This window comes from Armigeres subalbatus, chromosome 3, assembly GCF_024139115.2.
Source record: "Armigeres subalbatus isolate Guangzhou_Male chromosome 3, GZ_Asu_2, whole genome shotgun sequence".
In the NCBI taxonomy this organism is placed as follows: domain Eukaryota; kingdom Metazoa; phylum Arthropoda; class Insecta; order Diptera; family Culicidae; genus Armigeres; species Armigeres subalbatus.
Window position 1 is genome coordinate 140,133,422 of NC_085141.1, and position 24,986 is coordinate 140,158,407.

General features: G+C 42.3%; 1 protein-coding gene across 2 annotated transcripts in view; it reads left to right on the forward strand.

The window, feature by feature from the left end:
* LOC134219950 (uncharacterized) overlaps positions 1-24,986 on the forward strand; it is a 63,020-nt gene that overhangs the window by 35,145 nt on the left and 2,889 nt on the right. The window contains exon 2 of one of the 2 annotated variants that reach the window (XM_062698854.1): positions 4,111-5,895. In XM_062698854.1, coding sequence (XP_062554838.1) covers positions 4,719-5,895 — 1,177 coding nt within the window. In that variant the 5' untranslated portion in view covers positions 4,111-4,718. Of the gene's footprint in view, positions 1-4,110; positions 5,904-24,986 lie in introns of those variants that run through there. The other variant, XM_062698855.1, reaches the window with a different exon arrangement.

Genomic DNA, 24,986 nt, shown 5'->3' on the forward strand with positions numbered 1-24,986 from the left:
GTAAGATTAAAGACAATACTGTAATGCTTTCATGTACGTTAAGGGAACATTACACCTCGGGTAAACTTTCCGGAACAGTTTTGTCTCCCATGTAAAAATACAGGCCGGAATATCGATTCTCTGTGTCAGAACCCTATCAAAAGTTTCCATCCTGCCGTTTTGAAAATATGCAGGAATTTCAAGGGCAAGATTCCCGTGGTGTGATGCTACATTTACGCCGGTAATCATCAAGAAACTTTGTTATGAACTGCTTACAGGCTTGATTAGGCGATATGGAAATTTGTAGATAATTCAAAAATTAAAAATAGCGGCAGTCATAGAATTTACGTGCATTGATAGCAGCGAATGATTGATGAGTAGCTCAGCAAGATTCTACATTTAAATGATTCATCGATTAATGCAGTTATTGAAGTTGACGAAAAATTTGCTGAAACTCACTTGTCGAGGATGAGCGTTTCGATGTTATGATGTGAAGAACAAAAAAAATACCCCAGTGAAATTGGAGAGCAAAGAGCATATAACTTCTCTCAGTTTACTGATTCTGAAGGTACAAGGATTTAGCTGTTTAATATACCTAGTACCGTGCAAACTCAAACTTCGGACGCTTAAGCACTTTCTGATATACAATCATCCTGTTTACTCACATATCGAATCACAACGTTCAAATCACCATTGCAATCACTAAGTATAGTATTCATCTTTGAACTATGTATTTAATATGAGCAATATATTGCGAATAATATTTGCAATTTATAAAAATGTCCGGCTTGTGTTCGATTCAAATTTCGGTCATCGACGGGTTGTATTCATATTTCGGGCACAAAGATTTAAAATTCGGACACCCGATTATACAGTACCGGGAAAAATAATTGAAAACAATTCTCACTGACAGCTCAGACTGTCTTTTGATCTTTTCATCGTATTGTTTTAACAAGTCTTATTATAATGTTACTATACTAAAATAAGCTAAAACTATAAGTCCTTCCGGTCCAGCTTGATGAAACATTTCGATGAAATATTTCAGAAAATTTCCCATACGAATTGAAGCGTCCGAAGTTTGAGTGTGTCCGAAATTTGATTATCCACGGTATATGTGCTGTCGCAAAATCTTAGACCCCCTCCCCCCCTAAGCATGTGACGTCATTTTTGAATGACCCCATATCATAAAACACTTTGATTTTATGCTTCATCCACAAAAATCGTAATGAGTCAACGAGCCGTTCAAATGAGTCGGCTCATTCAAGTGAACGCTTGGCTCAGAGCCGCTCATTAAATTGAACCATTTTGCCCATCACTAGGTTGAATATAAATTTTCTGTGAAATTGTTTTCTGTGAATGAAGGCAAATCTTCTTAGAAAAAGTAATTTGAGTGGATGGAAATTTCTTAGAAGTTCGGTCTCTGATTCAATCCTCCTACAAATAACTTAAATCTATGGGCGGAGAATTGTTCACGATGTGATCCAAAAAGAGCAAAAACGTGACTTATTAAAGCTCGAGCTTGGTGGGTACTACTAGTTAAAACTTCTTTTTTTTTTGGAACATGCCGTTCACTTAACTTTTCCAGATTACGGCAGAATAGTGATACTATCAAGAGCTATCAAAATCTTTTACAATTTAATATTTTTATAATTTAAAATGAAGATGTACTACAAATAGTAGACTACATCAGAGGTATAGTCGAAGTATTTTTCTACAATTTTGTAGCTGAATACAAACTACATTATATTATGTATAAGGACCGAAAATGATTCAGTGCAAAGCCATTTCTCCAAAAGCTGTTCGGTTGAAAATCACGTTTGGCCGAATAAGCCATTTAGCCGAAACCCGTCAGACCTAGAGTCATTTTGGCCGACAATGTCATTTAAGCGAAAAGGACATATGGCCGAAAATATCTTTTGACCATAAATGTCTGCCGAACAGTTAATTTGGCCTCGAATTGGTCATTTGACCGTTTGACCGAAGTGGTCTTTTGGCAGGAAGAGCCAGTCGGACAAATAATATAACCAAGAATAATACTTGACCAAGCAGGTCGTTTGGCATAGGCCATTTTAGATTAAGCGCTGTTTGGTCGAAAAAAAATTTAGACGTTTCATACCTCATTTCTCAATTCTTACTTCTCACTTCTCACGGTGAGAAGTGAGATATGAGAAGTAAGAAGTGAAAAATGAAACGATGTGAAATATGAGAAGTGAGAACTGGGATGTGAAAAGTGAGAAGTGAGACGTCTCACTTCTCATTTCCTTCTTTCCGTTAATTTCATTACACTTTACACAATAACTTATGAGATGTATAAAAAATTGAACTGAAAACTAACGAGATATATGCTGCATATGATCGCATATCAGTCCCATCTTTGCCGGATTTTCTATTCATATATGAGATAAATTTGCGATTTTGGGTAGTATTGCTCTCCATAAAGTTGATTGAAATGTTTGTTATTCCGTGAAACTTTGCAATTCAAATTTAGTTTCATTAAGCTTCCTATAAGTCTTTGAGGACATGTGAAGGCTTTCGAGCCTCTTGAAAGTAAACTTCGGAGCATCCGAGCATCTTGAAAGGAGGCTTCCGAGCCTCTTGAAACAAGCTTCTGAGCATCTTCAAAGTAGACAGGAAGGATCCATTAATTACGTAACGCGAAAATTGAGCATTTTCTACCCCCTCCCGTCTATGTCACACTTTTTGTATGAAACATCTGAAAATTTTGTATGGATCGTCACACTTTGACCAACCCTCCCTCCCCCATCTAAGCGTTACGTAATTTGTGGAAGTTCCCACATGAGAATTTTGAAAGGACGTTTTTGAGCCTCTTGAAAGCAGGCTTCTTCTTAAAGGGAGGCTTTCAAACCTCGCCAAAGAAGTCTTTTCAGCATCGTGGTAGGACGCTTCCGAGAATCTTGAAAGAGGTTTTCAAGCTCCAAACCATTTGAAGGGAAGCTTCCGAGTCTCTTGACAGGAAGCTTTCGAGGCTCATGAAATAAAGAGGCTTCGAAGCCTCTTGAAAGGAGTCTTCCGAGGTCCTTGAAAGAAGAATTCCAAACCTTTTGAAGGGATTCCGACTCTTTTGAAGGGAGGGTTTCAAGCATCTTGAAAGGTGGCTTCTGATCCTCTTGACAGCCTCGAGCCTCATAAAAAGTGTCTTCCAAGCTTCTAGAAAGGAGGCTTCCGAACCTCTTGAAAGTAAGCTCTTAACCATGTACCCCAGGTTGAGAGCCGCTGCTGTACGACATTCTCCCTGTGTTTTGAACTGTCAGTACTACAGTCCCAATAATTTTCGTGCTGTCGCTTACCAGCTTTGAATAATCAATTGACAACTATGTTCAGTTAAATCCTGATTAATTTACTTCAAAATTATAAGACTATTTAAATCTAAATTTTAACAATCTCGCTCTCATATAATCAAACCACCTTAAATGTTGATATTACAAGTTTTCGACTGTTGCAATTGAAATTGTCATCGCTTACATACTTGGAAGCGAAATGGATTGATTGAATCATTTCAGTCCCTTTCACTTTCTTAATGTGAGGGCAAAGTTTACGCTACTTTGAACACACCAAGACAATTGAACATTCTCTTAAACTAAGCAATGGATATTGATGAAAGAAAATCTAATTGAAATTCAATTGAAATTAAAGGATTAGAACTATTTCATATGAAACGATCGAATAAAATTCTTGTCAATTATAGATGAAGCCGCCATTATTTGTCAGTCTTTTTTAATAATTAGTAGGAAATCATGTTAAGTTTCAGAAAGTTTGATCTCATAAATATATTGTACTGGGGATGCTTTCAACGCGGATCAATTTCACTAATTCTTCGGCCTTCATTAATCCCCAGAACTTTTCGAATACCACCCTGATTTTTTTTCTAATTAGTTGTGGCCTTTTAGAATAAGGTTAATTCAATGTATTTCATAAAATCCGAAGTCTATACTCAACTAAAAACAATCCTTGTACATACAAAGCAACCTCGACGTTAAAACTCTTATTTTTTCTTACGTGCAGAACTGCAGAACCATATTTGCTTAGATTTAAACGATATGTACTGTTATGCAGTAATACAACCGATTGAAATCTAACTTTCCCCACTTTTTCTCTTTGATTTATTTCCAGAAACTCGTGCAGACAGCAGACGACGACACATCACACTCAAAATCGAATTCTAGTTTGAAGTGCGTGCTCCTCGGTGAGTGAGTGCCCCCAACTTTCCCGTGCCCAGATTTTACTCAAACCAGAAGCGATTGTACATACGGGGGCCAGCGGGAAACAGAAGAAAATTCTCAATCTAGTGGGGCCCTCGATTTGACGGCGGAATGTTGTTGCCTCGTGTCAGTGTCAGTAGGTGATGGGCGACAAGAAAGCGAAAACCCAGTGCATGGCGTTGCACGGTCCCAATCGGAAGTGTGTAGAATTCGTGTCAGTCGGGTAACAGAATAAAAAAAAAGTTCTAACGGAAGACGGGTACGGCCGGGGAGTTGGGCGAAGGGTTGAATTCTGAGTGAGCGAGAGCAATGGGCGGTCAACGACTGGGGACGTATCTGCCGTACAATCGCAAGCGTGAAAACCAAGTGCTTCCCGATCGACATCAGCATTGTGGGTTGATGGTAACCTGAAAGCAACTGACGAAGGGGGGAAAGTTTTGATTGAAATATTATTTTTTCCGCGAAGAAGACCGCATTGTTAGTTTTCTAAGATAGGCGTCGACGAGTGTACATTTGTTGATGATCAGTGGAAGACTTCGACGGAGGGCCCTGGCCCTGCTGGGAGCCCTCCTGCTGGTCATTTTGATATGGCCTCCGTGTTGTGCGACGATGCCGAAACCACTGCCAGCCGTGATGCCAACCGTTCCGGAGATAGACCTCCCCTCGGACCCGGTGCCAGCGGTTTCCATTGCCAGCCCCATCCAGCATCAGACAAGTGCCAACAAGAGCCGCAAAGTGAGCGAACTCAGTCGCTTCATGAACGTACTCCTGGTGGGGAACTACGAGGATGGTGGTGACACCGGAGGAAGCGAACTGCACCACAACTCGACTCAGACCGTCGGCAGCCGTGTTAGAACTGCGAACTCAAGCAGCAGCCAAAACCGAACAACACTAAATTTACGACGGCCTGAAAATAACACCGCCGGTTATTCAATTGAGAGCTCAATCGATAAAAATAAATCAAATCTACAACAAACCGCTGACTCTACTCCCGTGCAACGAGTGAAGTTAGATAACAACGCTGACGATGACGCCTCAACCGGCAGCCCCAACGCCGAAACGAGGATGCTCGACGCTCGTTATCACGCGGAGCCACCACAACAGCAGATAACGCACAATCCTACCATTTACAGCATTCTGTCGCACAGAATGTTCCCTCCGCTGGCATCGTCATCGTCGGCGGCGATTCCACAAGTTCGCAGCACAGATGATCACCAACCTGCGGTGCTGCCTATTCGAAACGAGGTCGACGACCGCGGCGACGACCAAAACGCCGTCAATCAATCAGTATTCAATCCCGCCGCTGCGTTCATCTCCGACATCTCCCCCGACGAGGATGGCCACCGATCGGACCACTCGGGGCCAGTTCTGTCGAGGGTCGGCCGGAGTGCCTCTCCGCCCCATCACCATCGGCACCAGCACCATCTGAGCGGTAATGGAACCCTAATGGCACCTGGCAGCGGTGGGCGGGGACGGGGTGCGGGACGCCACCACCATCACCAGCAGCAGCAACACCACCGCAATGGATCGGCCGGCGGCGGTGATTCGTCCAATCTAGAACGCAACGAACGATCGGCAAATCTGTCGCACATTACTGGCGCGAACCGCAAGATTCAGCTCTACATCAAAAATCGATACCTGCAGCTGCTGGCCGACGGGACCGTCAATGGGACGCACGACGATCAGAGCGATTTCAGTAAGTAGAACGATTTGTGTTTTGATCTTTCGAATTTGTTTTGACGGTGCCTGGGGATACAATAATATTGTGTTGGTTAGATTTCAAGAAGGGAAGTGAGTCATATTTGAATAGTATTTCCTTATTTTAAAACTCCACATTTATTTCCTTTTAAGAACATGATTAAAACAGTTTTTTCCTTTCCATCACAAAAGGGAAAACAGCAATGTTTTGTTATATAACTAAGTAGAGGAAACATTACCTTAAAGTAGATACATAACCAAAAAAATATTTTTTTATTATTTCGACTTTATTCCGCGTTGTATATTCTCCTTAGCATATACGTTTTTTCCAACTATTTTTTGTACTGCTGCAAATCAATGTATTAGGAATGCAACCTAATGATTTGAAACAGGTTGCTTCAGCTGATAAAAACCCACAGAAACCTTTAGCAGCACCAACAGCGAAATCAAAACAGCTGCTTTCGTAAAGTTTTCGTGTTGATCGTTCCAATTAGCAAAGAGCGGACTACAGTGTCTTGTCGGTCACATGCAATTCAGCATTGTTGGGCACAACAAACATCCATATGATTGGTTTTTCGTAACTGCATAATGTGGACGTCAATCGTGCATTCCGGTTATTGGTGTATGAAGCTCACTCTGTAGAACATTCCTTGGGTATAGAATTCTCGATTATTTCTTCTGAAACTTGGCCTGCGTTTCAACTTAGTATTCTATTAGCATTTATTCAGTTATTTATTGAAAGTTTTTCTATACCCATATTGCATGAGTATGTTTCTTGTGTGGCAAGCGCAATGAATACACTATGCCCAGGGAGTCAAGGAAGCTTCCAACCCGAAAATATCCTAGACCGGACCTAGAATCGAACTCGCCATCTCCGGTTTGGTAATCCTACGCCTTTGCTCGCAAGGCTGCTGGCGACCCCATTACTATTCGATATTTTAAATATTTGAACTGTTGATAACTTCATTCAATTTCACTCTCATTGGGGAGCATCCATAAATTACGTAACGCTCAGAGGGGGGAGGGGGAGTTGCCCAAAGTGTGACAACAAATACAAAAATTTAAGTAGCTTCATATAAAAAGTGTGACCTAGGGGGGAGGGGGTTGAAAATGGCCAATTTTTGCGTTACGTAATTAATGGATCTTCTCTTGGGTAGCAACGAAGCATACATTATTTTCCGGTTGCGTTAAAACTAAATTCACTATTTGACAGCATGGATTGTGCTTGATGACGTCTGGGCCCATTAACCTGTCGACGGCATCGCCTGTCTATCCGAACTCTCGTTGTGCTAAAAAATATTGCATTTTCGTTCTCGATGCAGGGTTTCTTTTTATCTTTCTGGACAGCCGTTGACAGGAGAACACTAAGTCGGCGGCATGGCAGCGCGCCATTCAAAGCCCGATAAAGTTCTCACGCACTTGTCGGACGGTCGGTCGGTCGGATAGCAGCGCCCGTATCTCTGGACTCGTCACACTTTTGACAAGCCGCGATCAACACACACAAAGTCGGTCTTTAGGCCGTCGACAGGTTGGGAATTCTCATTTCGCTGTGGCTTTGTGTCTTTGAAAAATGATTGCGATGGATTAGGGTTAATCGTTAGTTTATCCCACAAAGCTGAATCAAATCTACGGAGAAAGTGGTAGGGTAAAACAGCCTTTTGTTGTGGCATTTCCTCGTTGTGGAAGTGCACAATTAGTATAGACTGCGCTACTGCATACTACTTGCCTGATTCATTTTTATTTTTAGTCAGTTTCTCGTTTCTTCCAAATCTCCCGAAAGCTAGGAGCCTTCCGTAAGTCAGCGATAAATTGCGCGGTTACAAATCAGACCATTCTTCAATTAGATAGATGCGAATCCTGGATTCCTCTCCCAGATGAATAATTACATGACATTAATGAGAATGTGCTTGACACAAAAGAGCATAATGCGTATACCTGTTAAGACAAAGTATAAGTAGGTAGTGAAATTCTTCAAATCGCGAATTTGTTTATCGTTCCATTGCAATCGCGATCAAAAATCATAATATTACCCATGCGTAGATTTTCGAACATATCCAACTGTTAGACATCGGATACCAAAAATACAATCAGAAATCAAATTTGACACGTCATGTCAGCCGGTCATTTGGCCAGTTAGTCGGTGTGTCAATCTTTGTATAATCTCGATGATTAGTGGAATGTATGTATAATGAATTTGTAAAACGCAAGGGTCTCGCCGAAAAAACCTAACTTAATTCACCGAGTGGTGATACTGCCTTTCTCGCATTTAGCCAAGACACCAACCTTATATGACGCTTATATAGTTCGATTCCATTTTCTTAATAACTTTTAAACGCAATGGTCGATCGTTATCAAATTCAATAGTGATCAACAAGGCTTTGTCCCCTGTCGAATGCAACTTGTTGCGAGAAAATCGATTATGTATTACTATATGAAAAAGTGGCTAATATTTTTCGGTTTTCGTGTGCACACACACACACACATACACACGGACAGACAGACATTTGTTCAGATCGACGAGCTGAGTCGATTGATATAAACATTATGGGTCTCCGAGACTTCTATAAAAAGTTCGATTTTGGAGTGAAATGATAGCCTTTCGGTTCAACTTTGTTGTACGAGAAAGGCAAAAAGGTGTTAGTAGTGACTTAAGGAATTATCCGGTCCAAACGCCTGTTCCTATAGAAATATATTATCGAAGAAAGTTTTGACGTTTCGCCTTCACATTATTAATTTGAGCTTAACGTTTGCGTTTTATGTTTAATGATTTGACTTGGATAGTTTTCTTTTGAAACATAAGCATTTATATTTCGGAGGAAATCATTTTCTACTGTAGAAATCGCGCGCCTTCCAGACGACCATCATTTGTTTTTCTGAATGTCCCTACATTTGTCAAAAAGAACTTTATCGTGACAGTAATTACCGTTGACAGACCTGTCCGCACTGCGGTCAGTGCGCAACACACAAGTGGAAAAACAAGTTCACTTGCAGTCAAGACTAAACGCAACCAGAGTACACGTACCTACACCGGACTGGCAGCTCAAGCGCAACCGTCTTTGGTTCAACCCACTCCACGGTATTACAAACAGCTTCGGTTGTCATTGATACGGCCTGGTAACTGAATAATCTGTATGCCTAGGCCTGGTCCCGGTAAGTGGGTGGTGGCAACATCTTGCCGTCCTCCAGATAGATCTGTGCGCCGTCAAAGCGAAAATTTAAAAATAATTCATTGTTATCAGTAATTCTCACCACTAGTGGAATAAGTGGTAAAGAAAACCTTGATTAATCTACCTACCGGCGATGGTTCCTTTCTCGTGCGTACAAAAAATAGTATTTTGACCATTTTTCCAACAAATCGACTATGGATAAGGGCCAAAAAAGTGTGTTTTTACGCACACACACATACATACGCACAGACAGACATCATCTCGTACCGTCGAGCTAAGTCGTTTGGTATTCAACACTATGGGTCTCCGGGCCTACTATAAAAAGTTTTTGTTTGGTGCGAACAATCTTCACACATCCCTACACAGTGTTGTAAAATGTCATTTGCATTCGTTTGTATAATTTTCTCAGAACTTTTTTCAGAAGTTAGCTATCACTTCCTGAGGTATGGCGAACTTATAGCGCTTAAATGTGCCTACAACTTTGTCTAACAAGACATTGCTGTAAATATGTAATCTGGGGCGTGGGAGGCAAAATGTCATTCAAATGACATTATGTCAAATGACACGTGACATTTTGGAGAGTTTTCACTTTCCAGCCGCAGATGTTATATTTAGAGTAATGTACCCTTGGACAAAAATATAGCCCTACTCAAGCGTTATGAGTACATCTTAAATTATGAAGTAAATTTGGCTTCTGAAGAAAGTTATGAACAAATTAGTCAAATGACATGCAGATGACATTTTACAAGCCTGTCCCTACAAACATGATTTTTGCCGAAATCTCAGCAAAAGTGACGTTTCGGTTGCTGAGGTACGGTAAATATTTTACTGAAAATCAGGAAAAAACGAAATTTTCTGCCGAAAATCAGTTTTCAAATTTACTGAGCTACGGCAGTGCCCAATTTTGCCGAGCTAGAAATAGAAAAACTTAGTGTGTAGTATACGAGGAAAACTAATATTATTTTGGCCATAACTTCCGAGTCCGAGTCAATTTTTCAATAGGAAACAATGGGACAGGATTATACGTCGAATGCTACTTGTTGCGAGTAAAAATAAGGATAAGTGCAAAAATGACATTTTTAAGGCAAACGATTTGATCATGATTATATTATTGTTTGTATTTCATCAGAGCCACTTATGCGAATCCACGGGATGAAAAGAGAATATCCTTCCAGAAGAAAGTTAGTACATACAATAATATAACCTAGCCCTCGTTTCCCAAATTGACCCAATAGATGGGGAGAAGAGTTCGCCCTTTATCCACGAGATGTTAACAATAGGAATTTGGCGATTTCACTCTTCCTATTCAAATCGCTTCAATCGGGTCCCTGGTGGGTATTTAATATTTTTTACGTTATTTTCATATAGTTTTTAATGTGAATTAATAATACATACACTCCTGGTCAAAAGTTTGGGTTCACCCTCGAAAAATATAAGCAAAAATATTTGGCCGTATTTTCGCCGTCTTGTATCCGATTTCTGGTATTGTTCGCTCGATACAAAGAATATGAGAAGATCTAGCATCGTACAAAATAACTAAAAAAATAGATTAAAATAACTACGATGCAAGATCTACTTATATTATTTGTATTGAGCTAACAATACCCGGAATTGGATGTTAGATGGCGAAAATACGGCCAAAAACTTTTGTCTATATTTTTTTGAGGGTGAACCCAAACTTTTGGCCGGGAGTGTATACACTGGATCCTGTTTTTACAGATTGACATTTTCTCAATTTGCCACTCATCCTAAATGTTAAACGCATATTAATTATCTGCGTCTGTAGTACGAATGGCAATTTTGATCATGACGAGGTACGGGATAGAGATACTGTTACTAAACATTCCAGTAAATGTGTGTGGACTTGGTGCGGGGTGCAAAGGAGTCCGACGTCTAATTCTGCATGGTGGTATTGATTCTTCGCCAGAAACGTTTAAAAAAGATTTTTGTCGGAGCGCTTCAGATTTGTGGCTAGAGAAGGTGCAAAATGGTTGTAGTAAGTACGACAGAAATACAACGTGCGAGGAATGTAAAGGAAGTTAAAAAGGATCTTGCTTTGGAAATATCAGCGAAATCAGACGACGAGGAACTTGACATCGGAGAGACTGCTTTTGGAGCTTTAGTTTTGATGCGGTACCAAATCATTCGAGCGGTATTACTAATTCGCAGCAATGATCTCGAACTCTTCGAAGCAGGAACTTGATGGCACGTCTTTTCGGATTCAATGACCACTTCATATAGGGTTAAAGCAGGTATTTTCGTCTGTTCGTCATAGTCTCGAAAACCACTAAAAGAGAAACTTTTTTGACAAACTCATCCGTGTCAAATCGTAAGCTCAGGAGATAGGTTCTGCTATAGTGGAATTCTAACAAAAGGACGTTCCTTTCGATGGTTTTGGCCCCTATGACGATGGACGAAAATACCTGCCGTGTCCCTACCTATTATGTGCTGCATTGGCTCGAACAATCAAGTGTTGATCCATTTTCCGTCTCGCAAAATGTTGGTCGAATTTTTTTTTCAGGGGAACATATGGGATGATTAATTTGCTACCTTTGTGCGAAAATTATACCTAGCTACGATGTTTTTGTCAGGATGGTCCATCGTATGAATGGAAGTTCACCTTTGCGGTACTTGAGTGATTTAGCCGGGTAACACTAACTCGAAACGGCGAGTGGGCTAATGGCTAGGCTGTCTTCCGTCCCTTAAAACCGTGGCGCGCCTTGTAGCACGCTGTCCAATTCTACCACCCAGTTTGCGTTATGGGATTCAGATGCTTTTTCGTGACTTGAGCTGAACTGGCACTGAACACGAAAGAGTCAACCCCCGTATGACCTCCCGTTAGGCATGCATAGATATCCATGGGATCATAAAGGCGTGTACTCCAGCGATGAGTAATTCTTCTAAAAAATCTTCTTTCGATACAGCCGTAGCTATAGTGGTGGTAAAGTTCCCATAATTTCCGGCTAATGAAAAAAGCACCATTCGATTTATCGTGGATTTTGCCTTTAGGAAAGGTATTTTTCCGGCGCAGCATGGGTCGGATTTTCCCCACTGTGCGACGTTTGGCGATGCTTTGAACGCCTTCGCCGGGTTGCTGCTTAAGCCTTTTAGCCTAACAGCATCATCAAGGAAAGAGAAGGCCTTGGTTTTGACACCTTTGTCGGCTGATGTTTGGCCTTACGCTCGCGAACTCGATAAAGTTATCGAGTTGCACGATGACCAAGCACATTCCGGGTAGTGGCACGCCAAGCGTGCTAATAGGGCTATCCCTCATCACTACTGGGGAGACTCTGATGCTGCTAGTTGCAGTCTCTGTCACTTCGATCTCTGCCCCTCTGGAAGGAGATCTCGCCAAACCTTATTTGGAAAGGGGGTTTTGCCTTTGGGGAAGGTATTTTTCCGGCACAGCAAGTAGCTGCAATCAATAGGTACCTTTTTGGGTCTGATTTTCCCCCACTGTGGCGTCGCCTGGACGGAGCAGACTGGGGTGCAGTGGAGCCTGAAGGGCGTCGACCCTAGCAGGCGATTAGTCGGCCCAAAAAAGTGAAAGGCTCCAACAAGACGCAAGGCGCTAGGTCATGAGAGCCGGTCGCTGCCATCGGCACAAGGGACCGAATATCCCTGGTAGCTGGTTAGTAGGGTAAAGCGGAAAACGAACGCATCTCGACTCGCAAAGAACTGGAGACCGGTGAAAATTAACAAGTCCTGCGGGCAACCGAAAAACTTTCGCCACTGGAAGTGTACGACAGACACACCGAGGTTAGGAAACTGATCTTGGTGCTGAAACGTGGAGCGCAAGCGATAAGAAGCTGTCTTAGGATGTCCTGAGTCAGCGTTTCTCAACCTTTTTCTTGAGAGGTACTCCTTCGAATTTTTGCATTAGTTGAGGTACCCCCTCTCGAAATAATGCTTCCAATCCTCTTGAAGAATAATTCCGAGCCTTTTGAAAGAAAGCTCCTTTCAGCTTTTGAATTCCTTCAAAGTAGGCTTCCGCGCCTCTTAATTAGAGGCTTTTGAGCCTCTTGTAGTGAGGCTTCCGAGCCTCTTGAAGGCGGATTTCGAGCCACTCAAAAGGAGTCTTCCTTTGCATCTTAAAAGGACGCTTCCAAGCCTCTTAAAAGAAGAATTCCGAGCCTCTTGAAAGGAGGCTTCCGAACCACTTGAAAAGAAACTTCCGAGCCTCTTGAAAGGAGGCTTACGAGCCTTTTGAAAGGAGGCAACCTAACCTCTTGAATGGAGACTTCCGAGCCTCACGAAAGGAGCCTTCCGAGCCTCTTTAAAGGAGGCTTCTGAGCCTCTTGAAAGGGGGCTTCCGAGCCTCTTGAAAGAAGGCTTCCGAGCCTCATGAAAGGATCTTGAAAGGAAGCTTCTGAGCCTCTTGAAAGCAGGCTTTTGAGCCTCTAGAAAAGGAGGTTTTTGAGCCTCTAGAAAAGAAGGCTTTTGAGTTACTTGAAAGCAGGCTTCCGAGCCTCTTGAAAGAAGGATTTCGAGCCACTTGAAAGGAGCCTTCTGAGCCTCTTGGAAGGGAACTTTTGAGCCACTTGCAAGGACGCTTCTGAGCCCGGAAGGAGGTTTTTGAACCACTTAAAAGGAGGCTTTTGAGCCTCTAGAAAAGAAGGCTTTTGAGCTTCTTGGAAGGAGGATTCCGAGTCTCTTGAAAGGAGGCTTCCGAGCCCCTTGAAAGAAGGATTTCGAGCCTCTTGAAATGACGCTTCCGAGTATTTTAGAAGGAGGCTTTTGAGCCTCTTGAAAGGATGCTTTTGAGTCTCTTGAAGGGAGCCTTCCGAACCTCTTGGAAGGAGGCCTTTGAGCCTCTTGAAAGGAGGCTTCCGAACCACTTGAAAGTAGACTTCCAAGCCTCTTGAAAGAAGGCTTCCGAGTTTCTTAAAAGGAGGCTTCAGAGCCCCTTGAAAGGAGGCTTCCAATGCTCTTAAAAGGAGGCTTCCGAGCCTCTTAAAAGGAGGTTTACGAGCCTCTTGAAAGGAAGCTTACGAGCCTCTTGAAAGGAAACTTACGAGCCTCTTGAAAGGAGGCAACCTATCCACTTGAAAGGAGGCTTCTGAAGTGCTCAGGAGGCTTCCGAGCCTCTTGAAAGGAGGCCTTCGAGCTGCTTGTAAGAAGGCTTCCGAGATGCGTAGAAGGGTGCTTCTAATCCTCTTGCAACGAAGCAATCGAGCACTAGTGAAAAAAAAAATCATTTTGTTCATTCGACGTTTTACACGTTCGATCTTTTGATCCGCAGCCTTTCATACATTGTGCTGGTTGTAGAAGGCAGAATCCAATTGTAATTTATTGATAGCATTGCATATTATGTGCAATATAATCTTTTGAAATAAAAATACACAATTATCAAAACTGTACCAATGAGTTTTGATTGGAATAGTAATACGTCCGCCATTACGCATTTTTGTCCTAGGTACCCCCTAGGGCCAGCGAAGGTACCCCCATACATGTACCCCAGGTTGAGAACCGCTGACCTAGGGGGAATGACGGCTTTGGCAGATTTTGTTCTATTATTGGCTGGATTTTTTTATGGCTGACTATGCTCAAATTTAGCCTAAACATTCTTTGCATATCAAAGAATATTGTGGCCAAATTTCATAAAAATTGGTCGACAAAAGCCGCCCTGCCAATAATAGAACAAAACCTGCCAAAGCCGTCTTTCCCCCTATTCCATCGTGATTTTAGATAGCATTCAAGATAAGGACACAGATAAACAGACGTCTCACTTAGAATAAAATGCTACTAAAATCATCGTCACTGAAACATTTTCGCCCAATGTTAAATGTACTGTGTGTGGACAAGCGGCAATCAGATGGCGGTAGTGTAGAAACGTTGAACCCGTTAAACATAACCAAAACGATGGAAGCGCCATCGGTGGTTGATTGACCACCTTCAAAAATTGAATTCACCGTTAAAAAGGTGAACGATAGAATATTTGCGTTGAGTAAGACGTCTGTTTCTCTGTGATAAGGATTACACAAGAAGAACTTGAGTATCACTAGTTTCCATTCTACGCATTAAACCGTAACGATGATAATGCAACTTGTAGCTCGATAGTATCTGATTATTAACTGCATTCAAAAGCCACAATTCGGTCACTTTTTCTGCAACTGAAAATAACTATTTGGTCAAGTGACCAAAAACACTCATCGTTGATCACTAAGTCGCTATTTTGAACGGCATTCATCGCTACCAGCCCTGTCTGCCAGAGTATACTTACCTTTTGATATCATTCTCTTGGGCGTTTTCTCTTCCTTCAATGTTGCTTTTATTGGGAAATCAGTAAAAATTTGTATCGATTGATATTTACTAAATTTTCAACTCGGCCAAACTGCCAAGACAAAATTCGGCAAACCTACCCCCCTCGATGTTTTTGATAACAATCATAATTCGTAATCACAAAAGTGAAGTTCCCTGCAAATATATACACCTTTTTGTAGGATTTTATACACCTTCTCCAGCGCACTACGTTTTTGGAAATTAGATGAATATTGATTTGTGTTACAAATATGACTTTATCATAACATAATTTTACTCACTAGCGCCAAAATAGCAAAAATCTTCATCCTATGCTAAAACGGAAAAAAATAAAAATACCTAAGATTACATCCGTACACTATGATGAGCATAAAATGTGCCTTCACAAAAGTCAGTCGGCCAACTTGCCCCTTTGGCCAACCAACCCCGGTCTCCCATATTCCCTGTATATGGTATCCAGGTAAGATAATCTAATGAAAAAACGAGTTGAAATTAGTTTTAGGCAAATTTCGTATTTTTCCGACCATTGTGCACTGTCGTTGTTGATGGAACAAATTTCAATCATCGAACTGCTGTTGATTTCTCTTATTTGAAATTATGTGGTTATTTTAATGTTAATGAAATGATTATTCTATAATAATCAAATTAATGGGCAATATTTGTAGTGATTCGGAATGGCTCACATGCAACCTTTTGTTTATTAAAAACACTTTTTCACACACGATTAGATAATAATATAATATATTGTTTGGATATTTTAGAAATCCTCATGCTTAACAGTTACCTCAATGCTTGATAACTTAACTAAGTTAATTCGAGCTTAGCGGGTGCAACTAGTAATTGAGTTTTTTGGTCAAAATTTAAAATTTCTTTCCTTGTTATTTCATATCTTTTTGTTTAGCGTTTTTCACCTAAATTTGAAATATGTAATAATATCAATATATCCAATTGTGCTGGGATGGGAGATCGACCCTCAACGGTATTTGTCTGCAAACTCCATCGGAAAAGGCCCCCTATTCAAAGTACAATACTCTCGCGTCCAATGGGATTTGTTTTCGGATTTGTTTAACAACACACTCACTTCAAGCTGGCCAAACGGCAAACCGAAGTGCTGTGGATGGCTGTTGGCCGAGAAGATCGCATCCATCAGACTGGTTGCTCCTCTTGTAAACAAATAAACACTTGTAGAAGCATCATGCTCTGCCGGCGGCGACGAACACGCGTTCGAATCGGTATAACAATACATACTATGAACCGTACCCCCTCAGCCAACGATGCAACCGAGAACTACTATCAATCCGTAGTGTTCCACTCTATAATTGAGATAAAAACACGTGGCCAAGTTGGATTTGGAACCTACGAGGGTCGAATGGTGAAAAATGTGGGGGCCTGTCTGCCCGAAGAAAACATAAACTGCGTTCGCCGCCCATTCATGTTCTTTTGCCATACACGGGCCACCTCCGTAGTGTTGAAGTGCGCGATGACGACGCAAATATTGAACCGATGAGCAGGGTTTCAAGTTCTGAAGACGTGCTTCAGCCGGACCCGCACGCAAACGCCGAGGAATCCGTCCGTGTTTCAGCTTTCAAAGCGCGAAAAGAATTTCTCACACCGGACAGATGAAGACACGGAGGCGGTCAGCTGCAGCCGGGTGACCGGTCCCAGGCAATTTGAGAGCAAGCGAGTCAGTTATAATAATGTTATTAACGTGATTGAAATCGATCGGTGGACTTGAGAGCTGCGGTGCGGTAGTCGTTGGATCTTGAAGTGGACGATGGCTGGGTCTTGAGTGTGGAAGCGGAAGGATAATCGTTTAGCTAAAGAGCTCATGAGGATATCAATTAAGGAGTGCCTTATTAGGTATTAAGTGAGTATCATTTCTGTCAATGAGTGGGCTTTAAAAGGTAGAAGCGTAATAATTTCCTTTAAATGATGGTTACATTGGTACCAGTCCACATGGTTAACGTTTTGATTTTTTATGATAAGCTTTATTAGCTTCTGCATAGCAGCGCATACTTTTGTAAATAGGAAAAGTGATTCTCAAAAGTGGATTCGGATTAACATAGCCCTGACGTTACCAAGAGCGGGTGTGATAACTTGACTTTCCAGCCATCACCGACAGCTGCCTCCGCTGGGACATCTTGTCTAGTTCTCGTTTTACATGGCAACTGTTTGTAGATATGATAATGTGCTGGATTCGACCTCCAAGCTCTCACTCCACTAATCTAAAAACAATTAATTCCACCCCTCGAAATTCCTACCACGGTTGTCATTTCATGAGCGGACCATTATTGCCACAGTGCAAATGCGAGATACCAGAAGTTGGTATCGGCACAGGCCGATGGCAACTCAACCAACCCAGCAGCAAGCAAATGTAAGTGAGTTTTGAAATCTGGTTTACACCTCGGAAACCCGACGCTGGAAATGTGTGCCTCAACGTGATAAGCCGTTATTTGCTCACCGACGTTTCTCACGACCCTATAATTAGGCTGCACAAAGATTTGATCGGTTATGAAATCTCATCCAGACCAGACGAATCACTGCGATAGAAGTGGAACCTGTTTACCAAGCTTTTAGACATTCCAGAAAATTGAAAGCGATAGTAGACATTCCGACCGCCACAAATAAATCACTCAAAAATCGATCCACGAGGATGACCGAAGAAGACGCTGGTTACGCAATTTTTTTTCAAAATCTCACCCATTCTCCGCCCATTTGTATGCATTTCAGATTTGGAACCCGTTTGATGACTGTTCAAATATTGTGGTGTGACCCGAGTCCAATTCGTCTCAATCGGAGCTGTTCGTTCGGATGATTTATAATGCTTTTTCCTCAACTCAACTCAACCCATCTCCACAATTGAGTAAAAGTGCCGTCCAAGTCGCGTCGCAACCCGAGAATAGAAAATGCACAATTTTATGGCGCCCATCGCCGGAAACTTCCATAAATCATAAAGCACAGCATGCGCTTCGGAGGACCAAACCCTGCACACACGGAGCCATTGTTGAGATAAAAATGTGGCAGCCAAATTGAAAAGTTTCCCATTCTTCAAACAGCAAGAACCCACCCCAATACGAACCTAATTGATAAAAATCGAACGCGGCCATAAATCATGTCGGGATGGACTATTTAGTCGATTGGTGGCGATGGTCAAACCAATTCCGAACATTGTTGTTTAACATGGGAGATTTGTCCGCCACCGTGGAGAAAGGAGTTCCCAGAAGGGTGCCGCCGGAGTGCATTGAGGTTTGTTGAATCGAAATTTACCGAATGCTGGGTCGATGCACTTTGCACTATGAAAACGACTGTTAATTTATTTGACGACCACGAGTTTGATTTAAAAAAGGTTTGCCTTTAATTTATAATTCACTGACCGCACACTGTTTATGAGTGCTTTTAGATCATGATGTTTTTAGTAGCTGGGGTAAAATGAAGCCAAACAGAAAAGAAAGGTAGTTACGACATTTTCTAAAAACCAAAGCCTAGCGGTTGGATACATGACTTCAAAACAAGACTATGCAGACCGTGGATGGGTTCGATTCCCGCTCTAGTCTAGAAAATGTTCGAGTTGGAAATCGTCCCGCTTTTCCTGGGCATAAAAGTATTATCGTGTTAGAGTCACCGAATATCTACCCTTAGTTTTGCTGACCACGTAAATAAACTGTCAAATGTATTCGATTCGATACAAATGGATCCGATTTCCCCAGCAATCCATCTGAATTCCGTCCGGAATCCTCTTGGAATTCTTTCGAAAACCGTATCCGTCTAGATAACCAAAAGAATCAGAATTCAATCCCCTTGGAATCCATCTGGTATCCCCTGGATTTTCTCTGAAATTCGTATCCAACTGGTTTCAATTCTCATTGAAATACGTTTGGATCCCACATGAATACATTTGGATTACCATTGAAATTCTTTAAAATTCCCGCCGGAACCCGTATTAAATCCCAATGGAAGAATCCCGCCAGAGTTCGATTGGATTCCTTAGCTTAGCTTTAATGACTGTACACATCGTAGTCGCTAGTCCTGATTGGCCGAGAAACAACGAATAATGCACAGCTCACCAATTGAATAGTTTTCTCGGGACTAGAGAGCTATTTTCACTGGACTTGCTTCGAAGTTTCTTTAGTTCAAAACCAATAACGATGCCGGCCACGTCCTCACAGTTGATTAGGATAAGAGGAGGGAAATTACTTCGACACTATTGCTACAAGGGACCGAGGAATTCTCTGCATCTCCATGAGCGCACTGGAAAAGAATAGTATGTTAGTTGGGAGGGCAATCTAATGGAAATCGTCTTGGTAAGCGACTAATTAGTTCTTTTGTACGACGTTATTCATGATAATACAGAAACGGAAAAGCTTCGCGTGTCTAACGTATTTTCTCGAAGACTGATTCGATATCTTGACTACTTTGCGACGACTAACACACGCACTGTACTTACTTGCACGATGTCCACTGTAAACTTGCCAGAATCCGATTGGATTCCCGCAGAAAACCGCTCGGATTCCCATTGGAATTCGTTTGGAATTCCACTGCAATCCGTTTGAATTTCCATTGGAATCCGTTAAGATTCCCGTCGGAGTCCGTTTGGATTTTCGACGAAATCTGTTTGGGTTCCCACCGGAATCCGTTCGGTTTCCTGCCAAAGTCTGTTTGGATTCCCGCCGAAATCCACTTGGGTGTCGTCCGAAATTCGTTTGAATTTCCACTGGAACAAGTTTGGATTCTTGTCGGAATACAATTGGATTTCAGCCGATGCAAAACGTTTGGACTGCAGCCGGAATCCATTTGATTCATTCATTTCATTTATTTAGTTAACATCTAAACAGATAACACTGAATCAACAATTTGACGCCACAATGTACGGTTCGAGGCCGCATCTCTCCATCCTCGAATACGCCCCACGCTCGCCAAGTCGTTCTGCACCTGGTCTGCCCATCTCGCTCGCTGCGCTCCACGTCGTCTCGTACCTGCCGGATCGGAAGCGAACACCATCTTTGCAGGGTTGCTGTCCGGCATTCTTGCAACATGTCCTGCCCATCGTACCCTTCCGGCTTTAGCTACCTTCTGGATACTGGGTTCGGCGTAGATTTGGGCGAGCTCATGGTTCATTCTTCGCCGCCACACACCGTCTTCTTGCACACCGCCAAAGATGGTCCTACGCACCCGTCTCTCGAATACTCCGAGTGCTTGCAAGTCCTCCTCGAGCATTGTCCATGTTTCATGTCCGTAGAGGACAACCGGTCTTATAAGCGTCTTGTACATGACGCATTTGGTGCGGTGGCGAATCTTTTCGACCGCAGTTTCTTCTGGAGCCCGTAGTAGGTACTTCCACAGATGATGCGCCTTCGTATTTCACGACTAACGTTGTTGTCAGCCGTTAGCAAGAATCCGAGGTAGACGAATTCCTCGACCACCTCGAAGGTATTCCCTGTCTATCGGAATTCATTTGAATTGCAGCCGAAAATCGAAATCCGTTTGAATTACCATCAAAATCGGTTAGCATTGTTCGGATTGCAATAGGAATCGGTTTGCATTGCAGCCGGAATCCGTTTGAATTCCTTTTAAAACCCATTTGGATATCTGTTGGAATTCGTTTCGATCTTCCGGAATCCGTTTGGATTGCAGCTGGAATCGGATCGGATTGCAGCCGAAATCAGAATCCGATTAGATTCCCGTTGAAATGCGTTTGGATTTCCGTCCCAACTAGAATCGATTTGCATTGCAGCCACAAATTGCTTGGATTCCCGATGAAATGCATTTGGATTGCATCCGAAATCGGTTTGGGTTAGAATCAATTTGTATTTCCGTCGGAATTCGTTTGGATTGCAGCTGGAATCGGTTTGAATTGCGGCCGAAATCGATTTATATTGCAGACACAATCCGTTTGGATTTCAAATGGAATCCGTTACAATTGCCGTCGGAGTTTGTTTGAATTTCCATCGAAATTCGTTTGGATTCCCGTTGAAATGCGTTTGGATTCCCATCTAAATGCTTTTGGATTGCATCTGAAATCGATTTGTGTTGCAGCCACAATCCGCTTGGATTCCCGTCGAATTGCATTTGGATTGCATCCCAAATTGTTTTGGGATTTGTATTCTCGTCGGAATTCGTTTGGATTGCAGCTGGAATCGGTTTGGATTGCGGCCGAAATCGATTTGTATTGCAGACGCAATCCGTTTGAAATTTTGTCGGAATTCGTTTGTATTTTTTTTTTATGGATTCCCATCGTGATGCGTTTGGATTTCCGTCGGAATCCGTTTGGATTCCAGTCGCAATGCGTTTGGATTGCAGCCGGAATCGATTTGTATAGCAGACGCAATCCGTTTGGATTCCAAATGGAATCCGTTTAAATTCCCGTCGAGATTTTTTGGATTCCCGTCGAAATGCGTTTGGATTCCCGTCGGAGCCGTTTGGATTGCAGCTGGAATCGGTTTGTATTGCAGCCGCAATCTGTTTGGATTTCAGATGAAGTCGCAAAATTGGATTTCAATTTGGATTTCAATTGGAATCGATTTGTATTGTAATCGGAATCCTTCTGGATTGCAGCTAAAATCGATTCGTATTGCAGCCGCAATCCGTTTGGATTCCAGATGAAATCTGTTTGGATTCCCGTCGGAATTTGTTTGGATTTCCGTCGGAATCCGTTTGAATTCCCGTCAAAATGCGTTTGGATTTCCGTCGAACTTCGTTTGGATTCCCGTCGGAATCCGTTTGCGTTTGGATTCTAGTCGGAAGGCGTTTGGATTTTCGTCGAAATGCGTCTGGATTTCCGTCATTTTGATCTCCGTCGAAATGCGTTTGGATTCCCGTCGGAGTCCGTTTGAATTGCAGCTGGAATCTATTTGTATTGCAGCCGCAGTCCGTTTGAATTCCCGGTGGAATTCATTTAGATTTCCATAGAAATCCGTTTAGATTCTCGTCTTTGGATTGCAGCTAGAAACGGATCGGATTGCAACCGGAAATCAAAATCCGATTGGATTCCCGTTGAAATGCGTTTAGATTTCCGTCGCAATCCGTTTGGATTCCCATCTAAATGCTTTTGGATTGCATCTGGAATCGATTTGTATTGCATTTGGATTGCATCCCAAATTGTTTTGGGATTTGTATTCTCGTCGGAATTCGTTTGGATTGCAGCTGGAATCGGTTTGGATTGCGGCCGAAATCGATTTGTATTGCAGACGCAATGCGTTTGAAATTTTGTCGGAATTTGTTTGGATTTTTTTTATGGATTCACATCGTGATGCGTTTGGATTTCCGTCGGAATCCGTTTGGATTCCAGTCGCAATGCGTTTGGATTGCAGCCGGAATCGATTTGTATAGCAGATGCAATCCGTTTGGATTCCAAATGGAATCCGTTTGAATTCCCGTCGGAATTCGTTTGGATTCCCGTCGAAATGCGTTTGAATTCCCGTCGGAATTCTTTTGGATTTCCGTCGGTTTCCTTTTGGATTGCAGCCGTAATTCGTTTCGATTCCAGATGGTCATGGAAACGAATTCGTTTGTATTTCCGTCGGAATTCATTTGGATTCCCGTCGAAATTTGGTTGGGTTCCCGTCGAAATACGTTTGGATTCATGTCGAAATGCGTTTGGATTCCCGTCGAAATGCGTTTGGATTCCCGTTGAAATCCGTTTGGATTTCCTTCGTAATTCCCGTCGGAATTGGTTTGGATTTCCATCGGAATTCTTTTGGATTTCCGTCCGAATTCGTTTGGATTCCTGTCGGCATCCGTTTGAATTCCCAACGAAATGCGTTTGATTTCCGAAGAAATGCGTTTGGATTCTTGTCGGAATTTGTTTGGATTTCCGTTGGAATTCCTTAGGATTCTCGTCGAAATGCGCTTGGAATTCAATTTTGAATCGATTGGTGTTGGAATCGGAATTCGTTTGTATTGAAGCTGGAATCCAATTCCGAACAATCCTTTCAAATTCCTAATGAAATCTGTTTGGATTCCTGTTGGAATTTGTTTGGATTCCCTCGAAACGCGTATGGATTCCTGTCGGAGACCGTTTGGATTTCAGCTGAAATCGATTTGTAGTGCAGCCGCAATCCGTTTGAATGCCACTTAAAATCTGTTTTGATTCGCGTCGGAATATGTTTGGATTTCCGTCGGAATGCGTGTGGATTCCGTCGGAATTCTTTTGGATTTCCGTCGGTTTCCTTTTGGATTGCAGCCGTAATTCGTTTCGATTCCAGATGGTCATGGAAACGAATTCGTTTGTATTTCCGTCGGAATTCATTTGGATTCCCGTCGAAATTTGGTTGGGTTCCCGTCGAAATGCGTTTGGATTCATGTCGGAATGCGTTTGGATTCGCGTCGAAATGCGTTTGAATTCCCGTCGGAATTCGTTTGGGTTTCCGTCGGAATCCGTTTGGATTTCCGTCGGAATCCATTTGGATTTCCGTCGGAATCCATTTGGATTTCCGTCGGAATCCGTTTGGATTTCCGTCGGAATCCATTTGGATTTCCGTCGGAATCCGTTTGGATTTCCGTCGGAATCCATTTGGATTCCTTCGGAATTTGTTTGGATTTCCGTTAGAATCCGTTTTGATTCCCATCGAAATGCGTTTGAATTCAATTTTGAATCGATTGGTATTAGAATCGGAATTCGTTTGTATTGCAGCTGGAATCCAATTCCGAACAATCCTTTCAAATTCCTAATGAAATTTGTTTGGATTCCTGTTGGAATTTGTTTGATTCCCTCGAAACGCGAATGGATTCCCGTCGGAAACCGTTTGGATTTCAGCTGAAATCGATTTGTAGTGCAGCCGCAATCCGTTTGAATGCCAGATCAAATCTGTTTTGATTCGCGTCGGAATATGTTTGGATTCCCGTCGAAATGCGTGTGGATTCCCGTCGGAATTCTTTTGGATTTCCGTCGGTTTCCTTTTGGATTGCAGCCGTAATTCGTTTCGATTCCAGATGGTCATGGAAACGAATTCGTTTGTATTTCCGTCGGAATTCATTTGGATTCCCGTCGAAATTTGGTTGGGTTCCTGTCGAAATGCGTTTGGATTCATGTCGAAATGCGTTTGGATTCCCGTTAAAATCCGTTTGGATTTCCGTCGTAAACCGTTTGGATTTCCGTCGGAATTCTTTTGGATTTTTGTCGGAATTCTTTTGGATTTCCGTCGTAATTCGTTTGGATTCCCGTCGGCATCCGTTTGAATTCCCATCGAAATGCGTTTGGATTCCCGAAGAAATGCGTTTGGATTCCCGTCGGAATTCGTTTGGATTTCCGTTGGAATACGTTTTGATTCCCATCGAAATGCGTTTGGAATTCAATTTTGAATCGATTGGTATTGGAATCGGAATTCGTTTGTATTGCAGCTGGAATCCAATTCCGAACAATCCTTTCAAATTCCTAATGAAATCTGTTTGGATTCCCGTTGGAATTTGTTTGGATTCCCCTCGAAACGCGTATGGATTCCCGTCGGAGACCGTTTGGATTTCAGCTGAAATCGATTTGTAGTGCAGCCGCAATCCGTTTGAATGCCAGATCAAATCTGTTTTGATTCGCGTCGGAATATGTTTGGATTTCCGTCGGAATCCGTTTGGATTCCCGTAGAAATGCGTTTGGGTTCCAGTTGAAATGTGTTTGGATTCTCGTCGGAATTCGTTTGGATTTCAGTCGAAATTCTTCAGGATTCCCGTC